The sequence below is a fragment of the Pocillopora verrucosa genome, chromosome 13 (genome assembly GCF_036669915.1).
Source record: "Pocillopora verrucosa isolate sample1 chromosome 13, ASM3666991v2, whole genome shotgun sequence".
NCBI classification, from domain to species: Eukaryota; Metazoa; Cnidaria; class Anthozoa; order Scleractinia; family Pocilloporidae; genus Pocillopora; species Pocillopora verrucosa.
Genome location: NC_089324.1, coordinates 10,928,699 through 10,951,813, shown reverse-complemented (window position 1 = coordinate 10,951,813; position 23,115 = coordinate 10,928,699). Strand labels below are relative to the sequence as shown.

The following is a 23,115-nucleotide window of genomic DNA, read 5'->3' as shown; positions in this document are numbered from 1 at the left end:
TTAGCTGGGAAATCTTAGCGATATCAGTCGGAAATCTGACCAGCGGTGTCATATTTCATAGTGAAAGTTTTTTTATAAAACAATTCAAATAGTACGCGCGCTCTGATTGGCCATAAAACCATTTTACATGAGCGTATGTAAACACGGTTTTCGTTCCTCTTTCATTTGTTATTTTATAAAAGAAGTGTAAAATGGTTTCCGTGTTTACATAGCCTGATGTAAACACTTGGGAGGTTGGGAGAACATGAGATAAGCGTAGGAAACCACGACACGAAGCGGAGTGGTTTCCAGCTTATCGAGTGTTCTCCCAACCTCCCAAGTGTTTACATCAGGCTATGTAAACACGAAAACCATTTTACATTTCTTCAGTGTCAAACATACATATTTTCAATCTCCATGTCGCACGAAGCGAATTTTGAAAGCTAGAGGCTCTTCCGTGCAAGTGATTGATATCATGGGGGCAAAAAATTGGATTAACTTGCAATCTTTCTGACGGAATTTTAAGTTAATTTTTTAAAGAGGTCGATTGAATCGGATTTAATGAAAAATCGGATAAAGTACGTACGAGAAATTCTCTGGAAAGAACTGATGTTGAAGCGGATTTACTCAGTTCGCAAAACATAAGCGAGGAATGGTCAAATTCGACGTCGACTAGGGGGAATTGAGCTTTGACTAGATCTTGGAGAGGGGTGGGGTGGGTATTCCCTCGTAATAATCTCGTCCTCAGATTCTACCGTGTAACTGAAACGTAGTACAACCGCTTGGCCGTGGAATGTCTGGGTATAAAACTGCCCTCGTATGGATTCTCCAATCATTGCTTTTGCATCGTTTTGTACGGAAGCCGAAAAGGGACAATCCAAAAATATTTTGCAAATCCGAAAAAATATTTAGAATCGATATCTTTAAGAAAAATCGCTTTTGAAAAGATTGTCAAATCGAGAAAACAATTTTAAATCCTGGTTTTATTCGCAGATCCACCAATAACCTTCATGAAAATTAAAAATAGTTTACGATCCAGGAATCTTTCCAAAATTCCAGAAAATTTTCGCAAATCGAGAAAAATATTGTGTCACGTGACACTTGTGCCGGTAGTCAGCATTTCGTCACGATACAGTACATCGTGTCGCACTAGGTTGCACTTAGTCGTTTTGGAGTCACTACGCGAACGGACTTAACTGTACCAAGTGTATTTCGATGTTCTGCAACAAACTTGGGAAAGAATTTGTGAGCAATTAGCTATTCTGCCGTCGATGTATTGTTCAGTTTTTAGAAAAATATCATGGCATTTCTATGAACTTAAGGACTCTAAAGAGAAGGTTGCGTGACTTTGGGTTGAGAAAGAGAAATGAAGTTTATTTAGAGCACGAAGTTTGGGAGATAATTGAACGTGAAATCGAAGGCCCTTCATCGCATCTTTTTCTAAAAACTTAACAATAGTATCATAACGAAATCCTCTTTCAAATTAATGTTCAATGGCAGATCTTTCATTTGACGAAGTTCCATATCGACGGCATAATAGCTCATTGCTCACAATGACCAAAACTTTTCAGTCGTGCTAAATTTTCTAGCAAATCCTACACATTTTGAAATTCTCTACCTCGGCTAAAATAGCGCTACAATAAAGCCAGTCAAGCCAGGTGACAAAAGGTTTCGTACTGCGCATGAAGTTTCAATAAAACAATACTGATTTATTTGACCCATGAGTATTGACCCCCACAGCATCTAAAACAAGAGCTACACGTCAATACAGTGGTGAGATAATAAGTTTATTGAATATAACACTGGAAGATCCATCATCGTTTCCGGACAAAAACTTTCACAACATGTTTTTAATCTATACGAGTAAACACGGCAACGGAAAAATTTATCACGGACCAACTGCAAGCTGACAGGGCAAGATGAAAGAAAAGATTTATGGCGACTTGGAAGTATGCTATTTCCATATGTATTAACATTCAATAGTATCAACGGATGAACAATTGCACCTTTGAACAATCAAACAGAACAAATATACTTTCAATCTCGCGTAATGGTTGATCATTAATACCAATAGAAAATCAATTGCATAGTATGACAATCAATTGCGTATTAGAGACATTCAATAATACAATTTGCATAGAGACGTACATTCAATTGCACCTTCATACAATCGTTTATTCGATATGGTCAATCATTAACGTGAACTGACAAACGTGTGTAGTAATAACAATCAACTAGGGAAAAAGAAATTTCAAAATTGTTCGATTACAGTGTACTGTAATGTAATGTTTTGTAATTATCCTTCAATTTCTTCATTATTTAAACATCTTGGAATGTACGTTTGCATAAATCTGTACCACTGTCCATATTTAGCAGCCGTGATGGTGCCTATGTTTCTCTGCAGGGCCTGAAGTAGCAATTGAGTGCGGAAGTTGCCTAACGCGATTCCTTGTCGTCTTGCCTTAGGGTTGATACATTTAACGAAGCTAATTAGTTAAGCAAATAGTTTTTGCATACTCACTGACTGATTATCTCTGAAGTCCAGAAATCCATGTAAGTTTAACAAGTGTGACAAGTCAGTCATGCACGTTCATTCAAGAAACAGAAAGTTACATAAAAAAGTAATATATAGATTTTCCCAAGCCTAAAAGCGGAGCTAGCATTTTTTTTTTCTCGTACGTCTCAAGGGCACAACGCCTTGCCCTAGCCAGGACTAAAACCCAGGTCGTCTGACTCGGAGCCCAGTGCAATGACCACTAGACTACTGGACAAAGCCGTGGCATTGGCGTGCCCGCGGTACAGTTGACCACGCATGTTAAAAGTAGCACCCTGTGCGGTCGTAAATCCAAATTTTTTTCGGCTTGATGGGTTACTACTATTTTTTATAACTATGGGGCTGCGCGAGCTCCACTGTCATTGGTGTTTACTTTTGTTGCAATTGTTGTTTTGTTTAATTTGCTTTCAGTGAATTTTGTTGCATTTTTGTTGTTACTTTCTTTCATCCAATTTTATGAGATAAGATTTTTAGGTTGAGTCATGAGAGCAGCTCAGAGTTAAAAAGCCCCACAGAATTGCAACCATATATCCTCTGATGGCACCCTTTAATTTTGGCCCATTGTTTACCCCAAGTTACTTCCAAAAAAGACAGTTACAGTGAAAATAATTAACAGGCTTGATTCTTTTGTATAAAAGTTTCGACTTTGTATAAATGGTTGTAAAATGTTCACCCACGATTATACAGTACATCACTAAAAACAATTGGTGACTCTAACAAACTTTAGAGAGCCACCTTTAAGGGTATAGTTAATTTCATCATAATATTGACTCCACATACAGCCCCACACCTGCAACCCTACGGAGTATTAATGAGAGCTAACATGTGTGGAGCCAAATGGGTTGACATAAGCCTGACAAAAAAACACCATCTAGCCCAGCACTCTTGACCACAACACTCGTACTCTATTCGGCACACAGGGAACGCACATGTTAAGTAAGATTGACTTCCAGTTTCGTACTCCATTTGGCACGCACAGAAAACGCACAAGTCGAGTGAGATTGACTACAACGCTCGTACTCTATTCGGCACGCGCACAAAACGCTCGTGTTAAGTAAGGCTGACTTCAAGTCTCGTACTCTATTCGGCACGCACAGCAATCTCACATGTTAAGTGAGATTGACAACAACATTCGTACTCTGTTTGGCACGTACAGAAACGCACATGTCAAGGAAGTTTGGCTTGAGTCTCGCACTTTATTCGGCACGCACAGAAACGAACATGTCAAGTAAGATTGCCTCAAGTTTCGCACTATATTCGGCGCGCACAGAAAACGCACAACGGTTAAAGGGGATTGACCACAAGTCTTGAACTCTATTCGGCGCGCACAGAAAACGCTCATCTCAAGTAAGATTGACTTCAAGTGTCGCTCACACAGAAACCTCACACGTCAAGTGAGCATGACTTGTCGCACTCTAATCGGTGCGCTCAAAAAACGTACATGTCAATTAAGGTTGACTAAAAGTCTCGTTCTCTATTCGGCACGCACAGAAAACGCACATGTGTTAGAAGAAACTTCCTAACACTCGTCGTTCAGTTGCCTATTTCTTTTATTCCCTCTTTTATTACGCAAGTTAATACAACGTGGACTAGCTCTGATCTCTCAAGGAAAGGTTGGGCACCGCTTATAAAGTTGACGCTTACTGAGCTGTCAATCTCTAACCTTCGTTATGTTTTTACACTACTTAACTGGCGAATCACGCTAAGCTACGCAGAGTGGAGTTCACATACTAAGTAGATACCTTCGCGATTTTCACGCTTTACAAAACGACCTTCCACCTTAAATTCCTCAGTCTTACGGTCAAGGTCGAGCGAAACAAAAACAAGATTGACAATATAAAAATTATAATAAACTCACCAAAGGAATTAAAACCATACTTGAAAAGATATCTTAAGAGATAATAAACTCCACCTGTAAGGTAAGACCGCCAAAAGGAATGAGAAATGATCAGCTGGCTTATTACAATGTTTACTGAAAACTGCTATTTACCCAAAAACATCTGTCTCCATGTCAAATTCACGATCATAATAAGAAAGATACAAAAAGGGGCCAAACTCCACCTGTAAGGTAAGACCGCCAAAAGAAATGAGAAATGATCAACTCAGTGGCTTATTACAATGTTTACTGAATGGCTTATGATAATATATTATTTCCATTTATTTTCACGTTCAAATAAGTAAAAAATCACCTATAATGAAAATTCTTGCTAGATGCCAATTTTGTCTTTTAACACATGTCAAGCAAGATTGCTTCAAGTCTCGTATTAGGCACACACAGGTTGTGAGGTTAAACTTCAAACGGTTGAGCTGATACGATCATCTCTTACTTCATTTGAGAGATAAGTTTTGATATCTTTTTACAGGGACATAGCGAAGGATTTTGCAACTTAAAGAACAAGTTACGAATGGTTCTGTTTCGTAACTGAGAATGCATGTAGATATTTTCGATAGCGCCTTTGATAATCTGCAATCGCAGATCGTTTTTACCAAAACCAGGGTTTTCGTTATTTTAGTTTGTAATTACACACTATCACTGCTATGTGACTGCATCGTGGTAGTGATAGGTATTACGCATTCAATTAGCATTCATCCACCATGAACACAACAAAGAATAGCTACAGCCAGCACGGCAAGTTTACGGACGACTTCATCACGCCGCCGTGCAAAGTGTGATGAAAAGTACGAGAGTGTAAACTAACACAGTGGGTTTAGTACAGAACAACAATGTAAATAAGTCTCGGCCTTAGAAACTTCGAACTTTCCTTGACAACTGCGAAAACTACGTCTTACTTTGATTCTCCATGATTTCAAAAGCAATTTATTCATGACAGTGCGCACGTGCAATCATTTGACCGCTGTGTACGCTGTGTTGTGCCTCGCCAGAGACCACACAATCTCGAGCCCAGAGTAATTTTGGCTACTTATCAGAGGTTTGGTCGTCAAATAATGACCTCTGGGATAATCGCAGAAATCGTGGGATTCCGGTTTTAACTGCGCATGTCTACACTGTTTAGTTATTGCTTCCTGTTGACTTCTGTGCGTGCTCAAAACAGAGCACGCGGTCCGCTACGCCAGCAGAAAAAAAGAACAAATTACCTTTGTGTACGTGAACTTGCGATTCTTCGTAACTAATCAAAAATGTAATTTATAAACCAGAAGAAAATTCCGAGATTTTTTCTAGTGCACCTCCTAGTGCTCCTGGAAGTTTGGAAGTGAAAAAAAAAAAGGAATAAGCGACAGCCTTTCACGCAGCTTTTACGCTGTTTCCAGGTTTTCAAGCTAGGGGTTGGTTTTGTTTATGAAGAAAAAAAACATTTGGAAGGTGCAAATTTTGCAATTTTTAAGCTTGTGATGTTTCAAGGTCAAAATTATATCATAGCTTCACTGAAAAGAAAGGTAACGTAAAATTATTTCTTTCAGTCTGTTACAACTTTTAGCTCAAGTTCTATGTTTCAGATATTGCTTGTAGTAACTAAAATGATACTCACCTTACAATTGGAGTGTTTAATACCAAGAATGATAGTAATGAGTTTTTGTACAAGGTTCAGCTCCCAGCATTGGGTATTCATTGCATAATCATATATCACACACAATGTACTTGACCTCCATCTTCTTGTACAATAGTACACTCACAGTGGCCATGAAATCAAGCAAGTCAGGAGCTCAACCTCTCATTTCTTTAATAAGCTGCTCCAACTGAAATCTTCAAGGGAAGACTTGGTACTATTCCTTGTTACATGTAAGACATAAAAGCCAGCAGTCCCAGGTTTCTGCACACATAGGCTTCTGCACTGTTTTTCAGTCTCGTCCAGAAACTGGTATTTGGCACATGCTTTGACAATAGAAGTAGGTAGCAACATAATAATTTTTGCTTTTGCAGCTTGAAAGGCTTGTTTGCGATGCAACTCATAACATATATGCTTCATCCTTTCTTAATTGCATGTATTACACGTATTTGCATGTTCTTTTAACCAAATGTAAACAGAATGTAACTCTCCATATATTGGTAAATATTTCATTTAGAATGAATTAAACTCTGGTGAATGTTTCTGATCGTAATAAATTGGACAAAAAATATATTTACGTTCTAGCTCGTTACTCTCAAACGAACATTACTTTTCCCTTCAATACTAGAAAGACATAACCACAACAGCTTGATGGTTGATTGCTCAGGCAATCCAACCAACGCATAGAATTTTAAATGACACACGTGTATTGTAATTGTGAAAAAAAAATGCTTATCACGATGCAAACTAGCTGTAAATGTAGCATTATGTAAACCTTCATACTTAGGGACCTCAGGATTTCGATGGCCAGCCTTCTCAAGTATTTCAATCCCTGTTGACTGCTTGGTTAAATTAGAGAGTCCCCAGTAGGTTTTTCGGGATCCGGAATCGGGCTTATTTAGAGGCCGGGTTCCGGGAATTTAAAGCAAGAGGGGAGAGATGCGGGATTGCTATCATGAACGGGACACGAGTATCGGCGATTTTGAGGTGCGGGATTCGGGAAATAATCACTTAAACGAACCTAGGACCGATATTCGATGTCGAGAATTTGTATAGGTAATCACATGAGGCCAAGTACTATTAAGGATTAATTGCACGAGAGTTTTCAAAATTTTCCAAAATTGCCCGAGTCGCGAAATTACGCCTTACGGTGACCATAGACTTCAACAGATCAATGCTGATTGAAAAAATCATCACCCACCGAAATGGCTCTGCTAGGGCTAGGAATAAGACTTAGAGAAAACTGCATGATCGGGATTGGCCGGTATAAACCGTCGGGATTACGGGATTGTGAGAATTTGAGTCGGGATCGCGGGATCGAAGAACCCTATTGGGGGCCCTCAAATTAGTGTTAAAGTATAGGTGATAGAAAGAGCAGATTGAATGTGTTGCAAGATTCGTAGATAAATATGAAACGATTACCTCAGTGTTTCCATCAGAAGTGTCTTCTTGGAGTACCCGAGACGTGGGTATAACGGATCTCTTGAGTAGTTTACTTGCGGTAAAGCAGATAGTGAAACTGTGGCCTGAGAAGGGCTTTGGATGGCAAAAGACCTTATTTCTGTTTTTTTTTTAAGAACGGAACCCTTTTCTTCGCGATTTATTTACATATTTAGGCTTCTCGATTTCTTCTTTGATACTCATCACTAGGCTATTCTGATGTTGAACTCTTTTACTCTAGTACATTCCCGTACGCTCGCAGGACCTCAACGATTCCTTCTTTTCTGTGCTTTTCTCTCAAAACAAATTAATATAATGATTAATTTCTACCTATACGTCTCTGACAATAATGACAGCAATCCATCGTTCCATGAAGAACAGCTTCCCGCCATTGCAGCGCGCAGGGGCTCATGGTGGATGTTTTCTCACGCATCGACAGGCAGTTTACAAGTGAAAACTTTCACACAAAAAAAAAAACAACAACAACAGCAACAACAACAACAACAACAACAGTAAAAACAATTCAAACTTATCGTTGTTAATGCTCTACTTACTCCGATCAATCTCTTCTGTAAATCGCACTTCCTGTGTGGAGTCTATTGTTTTCCTATTAACCAATCGAAAAAACTGAATATTTTGTCTCCACTACACAACAAATAACAAAGTAGTGTAAACCAAATAAGTTTATTTAGGGAAGCCTGCCGAGAACCAACCCGAGGCATATATTGCCCGAGGCATACATACATACACTCGCAACTGATATACCATATACAATCCTGATATACAATAAATTCCCTACACATTCAAAATTAGGTATACACACTAACATGTTAACTTCACCAAGTAGGGATTAACAGAGATGGGCAACCGTTTACAAGGACACTACTATGGTAGTACGACGGCCAGAAAGAGACCTGCCAGAAAAAACTCCTGTGGAGAAAAATATGCCAGGAAATCTTGGTAGGAACCATGGCCCAAACTCTACGAGGCTTCACATTCAAACAAAATAAGTTTTCAAAAAAAAAATAAATTTGGCATTAGCCAAAGGTGGAAGGTTGGAGGCCTAGATGGACATCACGTGCTACACTTCCCCTTATACACCACCGCATCATTACCCATGATGCTCGGGCCTTAGGCCAAGGCCTTGTCGTATCTCGTGCCGACAAAATGTTCATTTCTGCCTTATTCGCAGACTCAATCGTCAGTAAAACCATTAATCGATTATGCCAGAGATAGAGAATAATACATGGGCGTGTGTAGATATGGAATTACTCTTCGAGTGTTTAACTCGATAGCTCACGAGTGAGATGTTGAACACGAGAAGAGAAATTCCATATCTACAAGCAACCATGTATTATTTTGTTTATCATATAAACACAATAGCCCTTCACTGGGAAGAAAAGTCGACTTCATTAATGAATGAAAGTAAAATGAATCAACAATTCTCGAATAACAATCATAGAGTGCGTTGGCGCTGACTCTTAAGATGGAAAAATGCGTTGAATCATGATTACAAATACAACAATGGTCGTAATTTTCGATTTACAAAATTCTCATTTATTGACTTTGTCCTTACCGACAGAAGAAGTCTTTCAGGTACACGGCCAAAATCGGCTAGTTGCAAATCTTCCAATAACAACAATGATAATAATAAATTACTAGTATTATTATTATTATTAGCATTATTAGTATTATTTTTAGTAGTAGTAGTAGTAATAGTATTATTATTTTTACTCCATGGCTCACAGGTCATGCTAGGCGCCCTTCGTTGGTAGTTTAATTTTTAGCATACAATAGGCCTTGTGTTAGCTGAAATGGTTGGCAGCATGTATTCTCTTATCAGAGAGATTTTACAACTCAGTTTTATAACTGTTCCAGGCTGTCTTGTGTATATTTGTGATTTCCATCGAGAACAAGCATGGGTACAGTAGATCAACAACTCAAAGAATGGCATTAACAAAGACAAGAAAGACAACCTCCTGAACAGTTTGCGAAACCTTGCAAGAACTTCCACAGAAGGGGACTTCAATTTAGCACTTTCCTCAAGGCCGGAAATCCTTGTATAACACCGCAGTTTACGTGATAAGTAATTATTATTTGGCAACCATACCACTGACAGGGTGCCAAAATGACCCTGGGCTCGAAATTGACTCAAGACCACGCCGTCACTGGCATAGTAAACTTAAAAGTGGATACTTCGCAAAAATGAGTTCTTTTCAACATAGTAAGCGGTCAGCTAACAAGCGATGCTCTGTAAGGTGAGGTACTTTTTTTATTAAGAATTTGACTTATTATATATTCGTAAGAGCGGTCGTAAGTATTCCCATGCATACTCTTATAATTTCGCCATGACTCTTATTCCTCAAGAGCCTGCGCCCAAAACCGATAACGTTTTGGAAATAAGTGTAAGAAATTACAGTCAACTAGGGAGGTGAATATTGTCTTGAAAATGGTGCAAGGGGAACAAAAAATGGCCAAATGTTATTTAGCAAAGCGGATTTCTAGTCAATTACCGTACCCAGTTGCTGGGTGCTATGATATTCCTGTAAAGGCTTACGCGGTTCAACGAATCTGTAGTTTGCGTGACAAATATTGGGTGACAACATGGTTTCGATTGCATAATCAGTCATAAATTATGAATATAACCGTGAGAGTATGGTACCCGATGATACATGCTCGTTTGTTAGGAACAGAATCTAAACAACCATGCATCCGTACGCTTTGATTGTGATCTATGTTTTTTTCCATACTTCGTGCACGGACGGTGAGGAACCTTTTAGTTTTATATTTATACAAGTCTCGAACTCTATGCGGCGCGCACAGAAAACGCACGTTTTAATTAAGATTGAATTCAAGTGTCGCACTCGCAGAAATCTCACACGTCAAGTGAGCATGACTTGTTGCACTCTATTCGGCACGCTTAGAAACGCACATGTCAAGCAAGATTGCCTCAAGTCTTGCACACTCTATTCGGCACTCACGGTAAACGCACATGTCGAGTGAGATTGACCACAACACTCGAACTCTATTCAGCACACAGGGAACGCATATGCTAAGTAAGATTGACTTCAAGTCTAGTACTCCATTCGGCTCGCACAGAAAACGATCAAGTCGAGTGAGATTGACAACAACACTCGTACTCTAGTCGGCACACACACAAAACGCTCGTGTTAAAACAACCATGCATCCGTACGCTTTGATTGTGATCAATTTTTTGTTCCATACTTCGTGCACGGACGGTTAAGAACCTGCTAGTTTTACTCATATACTGGTATGATTAGTCAGCATTTTTCGTAGTGATATCCCACATGGCTTGATCTCGTACATTAAAAATCAAGCTAACTTAGTACATCAAAGGAGTTTTAATTAAAATTACGTACGCTTTATGATTGTAGGGCAAGGTGTGAGGAACGACGATGGAAGTTACACCTTCCCTACTGAAACCATCCAGGTAACGAAAAGTCAACACAACTTAACAATAATGAATGTTATGGTACTCACGAATGCCATCATTTCGGTGGACGAAGTCCAGCTCTATATCTACGCAGAATCCGAAAATAAAAGCGGTAGCCTCGTTTCCCTACTTCCCAATTCTGCTGGAGTGTTTGAGGCTAGGGTGAACCCGATAGTGGTTGGTAATTTCGAATTGGAAGAAGCTGATATCCTTATGAAAAGTGAAGTAAATGTTACCTCAACCGGCCAGGTGCAAGTTTCTACAGAATTCACTCTCCGCCTCTCAAAGACCACACTAGGAGGAAATGCAATCGTTGTACATAAACTTGTTTTTGTTGTGACTTCTCACGACAAAAATAAAACAGAACATCGGCACGATCAAATGTATTCCCTGGAGTACACAAAGGGTAAGTACCCTCTTTAGTTGCTTAATTTACGTTGACTGCCCCCTATTTTTACACAAGGTGATTTTATGATTTAAATTAAGACAATAGATACCTCTTAACTGGATATGTTTAGATAAGTTAGATAAATTAGATAAGTACTTACAAAGTACACTCCTTATATTTAAGATTGACAAAACAAACATGAATACTACTGTAGACATGACATCAGGATGGTTTTACACTTTTTTCTTTGAGGGGAAAAATTCTAATCCCAAATGCTGCTCTTCTCATTTGCCCTTTAGTGTAATAAATGATTAAGATATAATGTAGCAGTAGAGCACTGTGTGAATAGGTTCATTGTGGCATCATATATTAATAAGAAGAACATCAAATTGGAGTGTTGGGTGTTGAAGGTGTTGTATTTCATTGGAGCTAAAACTATTTTGCCACAAATTGTTAACAAATTTATCGCAAGATGTACTTATTATTACCTGCAGATGAATTGGAAGAGCTATTTTTAATCATAAAAGTCATTAATGTCAATTTATCAAATTAATTGTGGAGCTCGCAGAGCGTAGCCCCCTAATTGTACAAAATGGTAGTAGTAACCCATCAAGCCAAAAAAATTTGGACTTACAACTGTACCACTGTATGACCGACCATACAAGGTTCTACTTTTAACATGTGTGGTCAACTGTACCGTGGGCATGCCAACACCATGGTTTTGTCCAGTAGTCCAGTGGTCAGTACACTGGGCTCTGAGTCAGTCGACCCATGTTCTAGTCCTGGCTGGGGCAAGGCGTTGTGCCCTTGGGATGTGCGGGGAAAAAAAAAATGCAAGCTCCGCTTTTAGGCTTGGCTAAATCTATATATTACAAAATGGTAGTAGTAACCCATCAAGCTGAAAAAAATTGGACTTGACACCATACAGGCGTCCGTACAAGGTGCTACTTTTAACATGCGTGGTCAACTGTACCGCAGGACTTTTTAACTTTGAGCTAAGGAGATATTTATGCTATCTGATTATAGGGCAAGGTGTGAGGAACGACGATGGAAATTACACCTTTCCACCTGAAAACATTCAGGTGACGGAAGGTCAACGTGACTTAACAATAATGAATGTTATGGTACTCTCGAATGCCACCATTTCGGTGGATGAAGTCCAGCTCTATATCTTTGCAGAATTTGAAAAAAATGGCGACAGCCTCGTTTCCCTACTTCCCAATTCTGCTGGAGTGTTTGAGGCTAGGGTGAACCTGATAGTGGTTAGGGATTTTGAATTGGAGGAAGCCCATATCCTTATGAAGAGTGAAGTAAACCATACCTCAACCGGCCAGGTGCAAGTTTCTACAGAATTCACTCTCCGTCTCTCAAAGACAACACTAGGAGGAAATGCAATCGCTGTACATAAACTTGTTTTTGTCGTGACTTCTCATGACAAAAATAAAACAGAACATTGGCACGATCAACATTATTACCTGAATTACACAAAGACACAGGGTAAGTACCCTCCTTAGTTGCCTAATTTTATTACCTGTAGATGAAGTGGAAGAGCTATTTTTTATCATAAAAGTCATTAATGTCAATTCATTAAATTAATATTGTAACAAATGGAATGATCTACTGAACAGTTCCTAACAATGGTCCACAAGTGGAATTTTCTCTAGGAATCACTAGCAATTGATCACTTTCATGATCAAAATATTAATTCCCTTCATTGTACTCCATACACTTCTTAAAATGTTGGCTTGGATATATGGTTGCAATTCTATAGGACTTTTTAACTTTGAGTGGCCCTCATGACCCAACCTAAAAAATTTGATGAAAGAAAGCAACAACAAAAATGTAACAAAAATTCACTAAAAGCACATTAAACAAAACAACAATTGCAACAAAAAACAAACACTGATGACACTTTTTTTATGTAACTTTCTGTTTCTTGAATGACTGGTTTGTCACACTTATTAAACTTAAATGGGTTTCTGGGCTTAAGAGATGATCAGTCAATGAGTGTACAAGAAGAATTTTTGTAACTAATCTTTATTAAATGTATCAACCATGGAAATGGCTATAAAAATGATATGCATTGTTTACTAGCTTTCTGGAAGTGACAATTTTGACCAACCGACCATGCATAGTTCTTTTTTACAGCAACACAACAACATGACAATGCATCTCAAATCATTCAATACCAATAATTAAAAATTTTAACTTCAACTACTCAGAAATGACATAATTAAGAAATTTATAGACTGAAGAAATGACTAACTTCATAATATTAACTTGCCTTCTTTTTTTTAGGTCAAAAATATGGTTGTTGAAAATTGCTTAGTGACTATCAACTGATTACTTGGGGGCAATTTTTATCCTAGAAGGTCTCTCTAATTTGTTTTTTCTTGTCATCGCTTTTTGATATTTTTAGGAAAAGGAACTTCAACTAATCAGGCTGTGCCAACTGCTGCAGCCACATTTTTAATACCTGTGGTAATCATGCTCTGCATTGCATGCATGGTTCAGCAGTAACAAAAAGACTCCAAAATCATGCAGCAGATGTTGCTGAAAATCCCACCAACACATTGATGGACAGGTTAAATGAACAGTAGGAATTACCATAGTTTAACAATGAAATGAGAAGTTCCACCTTTTTATGAAAGGCAATTAATTACTAAAAACTGCAAGAGTTTATTCTGACTAACTTATACCAATACACCGATGTACCAATCAAGGGAACAGTGCTAGCACTGTTGGTTCTTGCCCCCACTCTAGGGGTTTTTCTGCAGGTCCTTTGGTTTTTCTTCCTCCACAAAAGCTAACATTCCAAATTTCAATTTGACCCGGAAAAGTGAACAAGAAAAGCTGCAAATGTCAATTGCTAAATTCCCATCTATTTTTTTTTCCATTTTATTTATTTATTTATTTATTTAATGGCAAATTGCAGAGTCCACATCTTGTAAACTTGTGAATATGATTCAAATCTTTAGAAACTACTGTAAGTTAACCCTTGAAACCTAAACATCAATATGCACATTCTCCATACTGTTCTCTATACATTATTAACTGTGCTTGCAAGGAGAATTTAATCATTTCCTTTATTCTTGTGACTTAAGTTTGTGATCAGGGGTGATACTGAAAGGAGAAATTAGATGCTGGTCACTCTTTGGGGCCAAAGGGTTACAGGGTTGGTACTGTGGGCTTCCTCATCATCTTCTTATATTTTGACAGTTGATTGTCAAGTTCTCAAAACTCATGTCAAGGTGGAACTTCTTGTTTAAATTTGTTACTGGGGAGAAGTAGGGTTAAAATTACATTATAACATGTTAGTAAATTTGTCTAATCAAATTCAATTGGGTGAGTGTGCTTCATATTCCTTGGTATGAAGCCCCTTGGGAAGTTTGGAGAGCACTCAAGAAGCCAGAGTTGCTCTTGGCTATGCCTCAAGCAACTCTTATGCATCTTTTGTGCTCTCCAAACTACCCGTGTGCTTCATATCTCAATGAATGCACGCTGACATATGAACCAATTGTTGAAGGCTCCAAGTCTCAGGGTTGATTTTGAGAAATACTTCAATCCAAATATGGAACTATTTTTAACAAAACTTCCATGCATTTTTGATACTTGATCTAGCTTGTGATTTGATTGGGAGAAACTAGATGTATAGTTAAATGTTTTAAGAGGATGACTCACTGAAACACAGGAGAAAACATGTTGCAAATCATAATTTGTCACATGGATACTTTTGTAACCATTTATTCCTGTCATGGAATGCAGTATCCAAAATATTTAAAAGTTGTTCAAATTCAATCTGGTTTTGATTGTATTATCATTATGATAAATTATTGTAATGTTACATTAGTCAAAGCTAACATAAACTTTGAGAGCAGATCAACCCATTTTTGTTTGTAGGAAAGACTTGATAATCAGTGAGTTGTCTCATCCTTTCCACCACATTTATCAGGTTAAGCTAAGGGTTACTTTAATTTAAAATCACATTAGTATGATTTTAGACTAAAGTTTGAACAGCACAAAGTGCAATTACCACTTTATTGCATCTATTTTGAAATCAGGACACTCAGTTGCTTAGTACAAGTTTTATAGCCTGATCCAGTGGTATTGAGCTGGTTTCTAAAAAGTTCCAAAAGTCGTCTTATTTTCCTGAAATTTGATTGATTCTTTAAACAAGGGTTGAAATTTAATTAGTTGCTGTGCTTTAGTAAAGCTGTCTGGCTTTGGCTGGGGAAATTAAAATGGTGCAATTTGTGAATAAATAACACCGTTGAGAGCCAATCAGATTTCAGGGAACACAAGTGATTTCAAAATGGATGTAATAAATAAAAATAAATGTGGTAACAGTTTCAGAATGATTTAACTGTGGTCAGAGGTGAATGATTGAACTACTTTTAATTATTTATTGTCACAGTAGTTGGCTGGAATAACTTTATATGGATACTGAAAGTGTAATATATTCCTATCATCTGTGAAAATACTCAGTTGTTCAACTATGAACAAATTCCTTAAATTGTAAGAAATTTTTTAAATAGAGAAAGATGTTTTTCATCATCATGAGCGTGGGACAAAAAAAAATTTTGAGTCTCCATGAGGCATCAACACCTCAGACCTTGCTTCAGATTTCATGTTCTGATGCTCTCTCATTAATATATTTTTCAAACTTCTTACAAAAAAATAGTTTTTTTTTAAGGAAGAGTCAGATAAAATCTAAAGGGGAAATTATTTTGTTTTAAACAATGAAGGTCATTACTCTGCAACATTGATAATAAAAGTTATATGATAATCACAGTTGCTATAGAAATATTCTCTTGGCAGATTTGCTGCCTTTGCAATTAGGAAAATTTGTGGGAGGAAAAAGTCATTGAACTTCATGCTAAGTCAGTAAAATTTTAAAATGATAAAAAGTCAGGAACATTTTAAATTATAAAACCACCAGTTTAACACATGGACCACCATAGGCTGTAACTACATTTTTCATTCATTTTGATCTTGTTATTCAATTTTTTTTTAATTCTGACATTCTTTCATTTTGTTTAGACCATAATATGGTTGCTTTACTATAAGGGTTTTTATTGAATACTATATTAGCTAGATTAAGGGTGAAAGAGGAGACTGCTGGCTGCTAAATTTAATTTTATCAGCCAACAGGAAAGTCAGCGAAGTTATGTTAGATGTGGCCTCAACTTTGCTTTGAGGAAGCATCAATCATACAGTTTGTAAAATGTTTTATGTGGCACAGTTTAGCATCATCAATATCCTTTTATTTTTTTGGTTATTACTCACGATGTTAATTTCATAAGGTGTTCCATTTCAGTTTCATTTTAAAACAGATCTGGCTCACTTAATTGTTCCCAGGATAACAATACAACAGTGGAGTCAGTGGACAATGCTTAATTCAAACTTTTCTGTTGGTGATATGAATTGTAACTACAGGTAAAAGTTAGGAACACTTTCAAAGCATGCTCTTGCCTCATCTATGGGCTTGTGTATCATGCAGTGCAAAAGTTTACAGTTGGCACTCAAATTTCACCTTTCTGCACTGTTTGGGATTGACTGACAGGCATTCTCACCCAGTAAGCATGCTGTAATCATTTACTGGACATTATGTTTGATCATTTGTGCAGGACTTCATGCTGATTGCAATGCACAGTGCAATCATAATAAACCCCTTGTTTCCCAAAAAGGTGTGCAGTGCTCACAGAGCACAGATAACTCAAGTACTTTCAATTGCTGGAGCTCAGTGGCCACAAGACACCAAACCTCAAATTGGGTTCCATACCACACAGGAACTAGGAGTATCACTACTCCCTCCTCCTGGACAGGAGCAAAGTCAATGCAGAATCCACCATCCCCTGGTACCCTGGTATCCATTTCTTATCCAGGAGAGAGGCTTCATCGAAGGAGTGTCTCCCCTTAGAATATGACAATAACTGAACCATGGCTGAAATAATTGAGACCTTTTGACTCTTAGGCCACAAGCAGTCCTTCCTTTTTGAGTAAAATGCATTGCGGGTAAAAAAAAAAAAAAAATCAGAAAAAAATAGTTATGTTAACCCAGAGTGGATTCACTATTGACTGACACCTCTCTTTTTTACTCAAAAGTTATGCAAAAGTTTAATTTCAATAAAAATGCTTCTACTTATGCCCAAAAAACTACAAAACACTTCTTGCATCAACACTTCCAAAGAATTTCTACTTACAAAAACTAACTCATGTTCAAGCACATTTATCTTTAAAAGCTTACTAAGTTAGCTTTCATGCATCAGCTGATTGCCCAAAAAAGTTATAACATTTGTTACTGTTTATTTTAACCAAAAGAAAAAAATACCTTTTCAAATATTTCTTTAAAGCTAATTCACGCAACTCTACTTTGTAAGCTTTGGTAACTAGTTAAAGGGAGACTCTTAAACAACACCTGTAAAATCTCAGAGATCTCGAGACTCCTTAAACTGAGCAAACTAAATGGTGCATTTAAACCCTTCCCTTTAGATTTTTCTACAAAATTTAATAATCAAAACACAGAAGAAGAGTTCCAGAATTGTTTTATAGCAAAAACAGATACAAACATGAAGAATAAAAGAAAGTCCAGGCATTGAAAGTTACTCTTAGTAAGCCTTGTTTCCATGTCCTAGACAGGCTCCGAATGGCTGTGAGGTGTTATTCCCCACCCAAATAAATTACTACCTTTAAATATCCATTTTGTGATAATAACCCCTTACCAAGTTTACATGCAAAATCAGATAGAAATCATTGAACTGTCCTCAGATTTTTGATACCGCTCCATTTTTGCGGAGTATCAATCTAAGACTGGCTGTTAAAAACCCCAGTATGGCACAACAACCATTAACAAAGATGTAAGCTTTGCTGAAAGTAAAAAGAAAAGTACCTATATTAATAATTATGTTGATTAAACTTTTTGAAAGTGATTAGATTATGGTAAACACAATGAGTAATCAAATTGGAACAATATTTTTAAAGCAAACACTGAGCTGATGAGAATAGAGTGACAAGGTAGAACAAGGGTGTTAATATGATCATGATTAACACCACACAATTTTCCAACTAATTTACAGAAAAATGTATGGACTGACCATATAAGAGGAAGAATGCAGGTCTTGCAAGTTAATCAAAGGGCTAATTAAATTCATAATGACATAAACTTTGTTGGTTTTTAATGGTAAAAATTAATAAATACAACATAAACTGTATTTCAAACAGCATACATTTGCCTAAAAACAAAATATTTTTCTGCAGAAGCTGAGGATTTGCATTTGGCTCAAATAAACATTACCTAACCAAGCTAATTGTTGAATTGCAGATCCAGTAACAACCCAAAGGGAGGGGCTTCTTGGAGTTGTGTTTTCTTTTCCACTTTGTGGAGTGGTTTGCTCATCTGCAATTATGAAAATGGAAAAGTTTTCTCAGTGCAGATTACAGGAATGGAAGAACTTTGGGGTTCATCTCTTCCATATAATTATGTACAAAAGCAAATTACATCAGGTCACAGCACACAATAAACACAAGCTAAGCTACTTGACCATCACAAGCTAAGATAGCTCATTCTTGCTCAATTGTTGGGATTATCTGGTCAATGATTGCCTCTAATCTGGAGTAAGGTCTATTAACCATTTACCTCCTAGAGGTGATTAATGTGTAACCTCTCCCTATAATATCCATACAACATCCAGTAAAAATGTAATGAGAATACTTGAACTCATCAGGTTGAAGTTGTCATCTTGATCTAACACCAGATTCTCATAACTAATTGACAAGAAATTGTGTAGCAGCAAGAAGGGAGAATCAACAATCAGATCTTGGGATCTAAAGGGTTAAGTGACCACCAGGATATTCTGACAACAAATGAACTATTTCAAAAGAAGTAAACCATCTGACTTTACCTTCAATGATGAGCAAAAATTTCATAATAGGCCCATCTCTGTTACAGTTGTGGGCAGTCCACTTGCAGTAGTAGTACAGTGCATAAACACCCTGTACTGACTTTGACAGTAACCTTACTGAGATTTCTACTACATTTTCTCGGATGTGGCGAAGACCGTAATATTTTTCGCACCCAGGTGCCTGCTTGTAGCAGGTGCCATTTCCAGCTTCCCCTCTGGTGAGTTTTATAACACGATTGTAGTTTTGATCCTCTTTTATGAGGTAGATGTAATCTGCCCCTGGCTCCGTTAAGTTGATTCGTTTATACCACGTTTCTCCTACAGGCACTGTTGAAGAAAATTTTGAAGTTTTACCAAATAATTTATTATCAAAATTATTTTCTGACAATTACTTGATTTACCCAGCATTGAAAAAATCCAATCCTTCACTCAATAACTCCCACAACCTGCATTTAAAAAATAAACTGTCTGATTAGCCCCATCCACCCCCTCTTTAACACACCCTATTCTCTCACTTTCCCAAAATATAACATATGAAACAACTGATTTGTATTAAGTAGCATTTCTGTGCAAAAATGTACACGACATTGTAATTAATTGACCACATGTAACACTGTAATCCTTTTTTAAGGTAGTTTGCAAGCATAACATTGCACACCATTTCCTGTTTATAATAACACATGCAAAAAGCTTAAAGCTTGCATGTTGGCTCCTATTATTTCTGTTCAAAATGTTTAATCCTTTAACCCCTAAGAGTGACTAGCATCTAATTTCTCCTGAGAATATCATCCCTGCATTACTCATTAAGGCTACAAGAATAAAGGAAATGATCACCAGCTAAAGAAGATCTTGATTGTTAAACAATTCACCTTATGAATACCATAGGAAATGTCTAGAAAACAGTATTCTTTCCCAAATCTTTAACCAAATATATTTACATCAAGGAAAAATTAGTGATCTTCAACAAAAAGATGCCTATAGTATATCAGGTATTCACTTATTCTGGCAGCCTCCACAAAGTTTTTTGTTTTTGGTAACCTCCCTTGCCCTTCTCTAAGAAGAAACCCACAATGAGACTCTGGGAAATTAATATGCTCCCAAAAGCATATTCATTTGAAGCAAATAAGGCAATTTAAACCTTGGTACATACAAGATACAGTCCAGAAACTGCCTTGTAAGAGAATAAGTTACTATCAGTGGCATATCCAAAGAAAAGTGGTGGAGAGGGTGTGCTTTTAACACCACGGTCATTTTCAGTTTAATCATAGGTAAAAAAAAACATGAGCTATGTAATCATATAAAGCCCCTATTTTGATGGTAATGGCTGCTGCCTAGCTCAAGCATGATTTAAAGGTGGTCTGGTAGTAGGCTACAGCTAAGTCTTTGTAAATGTACAGAAGGACTGATAGGTGCAAAAAGCTATAGGATACATAGGTTCACATTTAACCCTTTCACTCCCAAGATCTAATTGGTAATTCTCCCTACTGTCTGCCATACAATTCTTCTGATGTTAAAAGGGTTAAGTTTCTAAAGAAACTGTGGTGCTGCGTCGGTGGGAGAGTATAGCAGGTAATTTAGTGTTAACAACTGAGTTGAAAACGCAAATTAGCCACCGTAAAGGGTAAAAAAGCTGACGTTTCGAGCACTAGCCCTTCATCAGAGCGATTCTGATGTTAGTTTGGAGAATTTTGGTATTGGATCAACTATGAATACCCAATTGATATTTTTCTCAATTCTCATCACTTGTTTGCTTGATGTTATTTTGATATTATAAGGAGAACTTTTTTCTTCCTCACTAATGAGAGTTGAAGGGTTAAAGTTAATTAATGGACATAGAATTGAGCTTGACATCAAACGTTTATATATGCCTAGGCAAATCAGGACTAGTTAGATGAATTTTAAACAAAAATGTAGTTGTGAACTTGCCAGAAAAGTTTTGAACAGCTGCAGGCTTGACAGCACCTTGTCCCATCACACCTGGGAAGTAAATGAAAAACATTGTGACTGTGAACATTAATGGAAATCATCTACAGGTGAACTGCGGATAAAGAAGTGAATATGAGAAAAACATTGTGTTACCAAGGTCTTTTACGGGTCACTTAACTTTAACCCTGTGGATATACTTAAACCCAACTCCAAGTATCATACCCTTTGTGATGGGGTAGTTTCTACTAATACAAAGCAAGAACAGATTACTGATCTAAATCCCACGAAATACCCATATTAAGTAGATCCCAATAGAGTCTACTTTACAGCCGTTCTTAACAAAGTAACCAAATTGTTGGAAAATCACTAAACAGCGGTATTTGAGTCAGTTTTGAGGAGTCTAACGGTAAACAATAATTGAAATGATAGCAAGAAAACTCACTGCGCATGCGGTATTGGGAGGGGTCTCACACTTACAGTCATGTGACAGTAACACCATGTGCTTTATACTCTCGATAAGATTTTTCATCGTTCGGTCGAAAACAAGTGATCAATAACAGCAGGTCAAGTAAGATAAGAGCATATTAAAGCTTTTATGAACATGGGGCTGTGCGGAAATTTTTCTTCCCGAGCTTATAAACCTCTCTCCTTGGTGGCGCTGGTTCGACTTACTCTACATTGTAATCCAGCTAAAGCGAAAATAATCGAATTACAAATACCGTGAGTACCCGCTATTAACAACGAACACTCACCTACACAGATGTATATGAAAGCATTGAACCCAAAGATAATTGTTTTTAGCACAGAAGCCATGTCGTTCACTCCGCAGGAACCAAAGGCTAGAAGAGGACTAATATATCGCAACATGGAAATTTATTCTCCTCTACATATGACGTAACCCAAGAGTGAGGGTTCTAGAAGGTTCTAGAAGGTTCTAGAAGATTTAAGAAGCCTGGAACAATCCTTCTGATCTTTATTTGACAGATGTCCAATTTTCAACCAATCAACAGACCTGGCAACCGCAACATACAACCGCATTAATTTCAAAAGCAACGTTAAATCACCGGAGCGCTCTTAACTAGAATCAGAGGCGATGTTTTAATAATTGCTAATTTTCCATTAAATTTCTCAATAGATAGAAAACATTTTATCCCAAAAGCTTGTCTTCCTATTATACTCATCCAATTTACGACGAAAATCGAAACGATATATATATTTCCATCGGCTATTAATTTCGATTTTCACTTATGGTTACTCCAAACCTTTGCCGATATGCCTAGCGATTTTCTATGCCGAATTTGTACATCCATGTGATGTATTTTACAAATATTTTGTGGTTTGTCATCACTTCCCCGATTGACAAATTGAAAATTTGGCGGAAACAAATTTTAGTCGAGACTTTCGGTGGAGCCAAACAAATTTTGTCAGGCCAGCGCTACTGGGCCCTGAAACACAGAGTAAATATTGACTGGACCTTCGAACTATTAAACTATATTTTGGCATTAATTCTTAGAGAAGGGTGAATAGGTATATTTTTATCTGTGGTGGAGGGGGGGAGGGAAGGTGGTTGTATAATTAAAGCTCTTGATTGACGGAAATTTTGCAGGCTCAAATTATTTATTTTCCATTGATTCCTTTTTTAGTCAAAATGTTTGGGAAAGGTTGGGCAGGAATATTTCTTCACTTTGTTGTCATGCAAATGTGAAACAGGCATCGAAACACACAAGCGGGCTGTTGAACATTTGTCGGAAGCAGGATAATTAGTATTTATAGGAGCTAAGTTGATGTAACGATTGTGGAATGTCTGGCCGGAAATCGAGCGTATGTCTGTCTACTCTCAAGTCTGGTCTGGTCCGCTCTAATGAATGAGCTTGTTTATATTTTGTCTGGAAAATCTTTATAGCCAATCAGCTTACGTTTGATCAAGGTTTTTCAGTCAGTCTGAGATATAATTTGTTGTGCACGCA

At 37.4% G+C, this 23,115-nt stretch overlaps 2 protein-coding genes across 7 annotated transcripts in view; one reads left to right on the top strand and one right to left on the bottom strand.

Moving 5' to 3' along the window:
- LOC131770168 (uncharacterized) overlaps positions 1–16,150 on the top strand; it is a 34,643-nt gene extending 18,493 nt beyond the window's left edge. The window contains exons 1-4 of one of the 4 annotated variants that reach the window (XM_066160114.1): positions 10,166–10,243; positions 10,875–11,339; positions 12,348–12,818; positions 13,741–16,149. In XM_066160114.1, coding sequence (XP_066016211.1) covers positions 10,186–10,243; positions 10,875–11,339; positions 12,348–12,818; positions 13,741–13,841 — 1,095 coding nt within the window. In that variant the 5' untranslated portion in view covers positions 10,166–10,185 and the 3' untranslated portion in view covers positions 13,842–16,149. Of the gene's footprint in view, positions 1–10,165; positions 10,244–10,697; positions 10,719–10,874; positions 11,340–12,347; positions 12,819–13,740 lie in introns of those variants that run through there. The other 3 variants (XM_066160115.1, XM_066160113.1, XM_066160112.1) reach the window with 3 other exon arrangements.
- Positions 16,151–17,461: 1,311 nt separating this feature from the next.
- Positions 17,462–22,031, bottom strand: LOC131770165 (uncharacterized). 3 transcript variants are annotated; one of them, XM_066160108.1, is made up of 5 exons: positions 21,901–22,031; positions 21,149–21,199; positions 19,223–19,549; positions 18,616–18,717; positions 17,462–18,188 (listed from the first exon to the last, which is right to left on the bottom strand). In XM_066160108.1, exons 1-5 carry the CDS (start codon positions 22,013–22,015, stop codon positions 18,139–18,141), a joined length of 645 nt encoding a protein of 214 aa, XP_066016205.1. In that variant the 5' UTR covers positions 22,016–22,031; the 3' UTR covers positions 17,462–18,138. The 3 variants fall into 3 exon arrangements, with proteins under 3 accessions (XP_066016205.1, XP_066016206.1, XP_066016207.1); XM_066160109.1 differs by lacking the exon at positions 21,901–22,031 and adding an exon at positions 21,327–21,569; XM_066160110.1 differs by lacking the exon at positions 21,901–22,031 and adding an exon at positions 21,371–21,569.
- Positions 22,032–23,115: the final 1,084 nt, after the last annotated feature.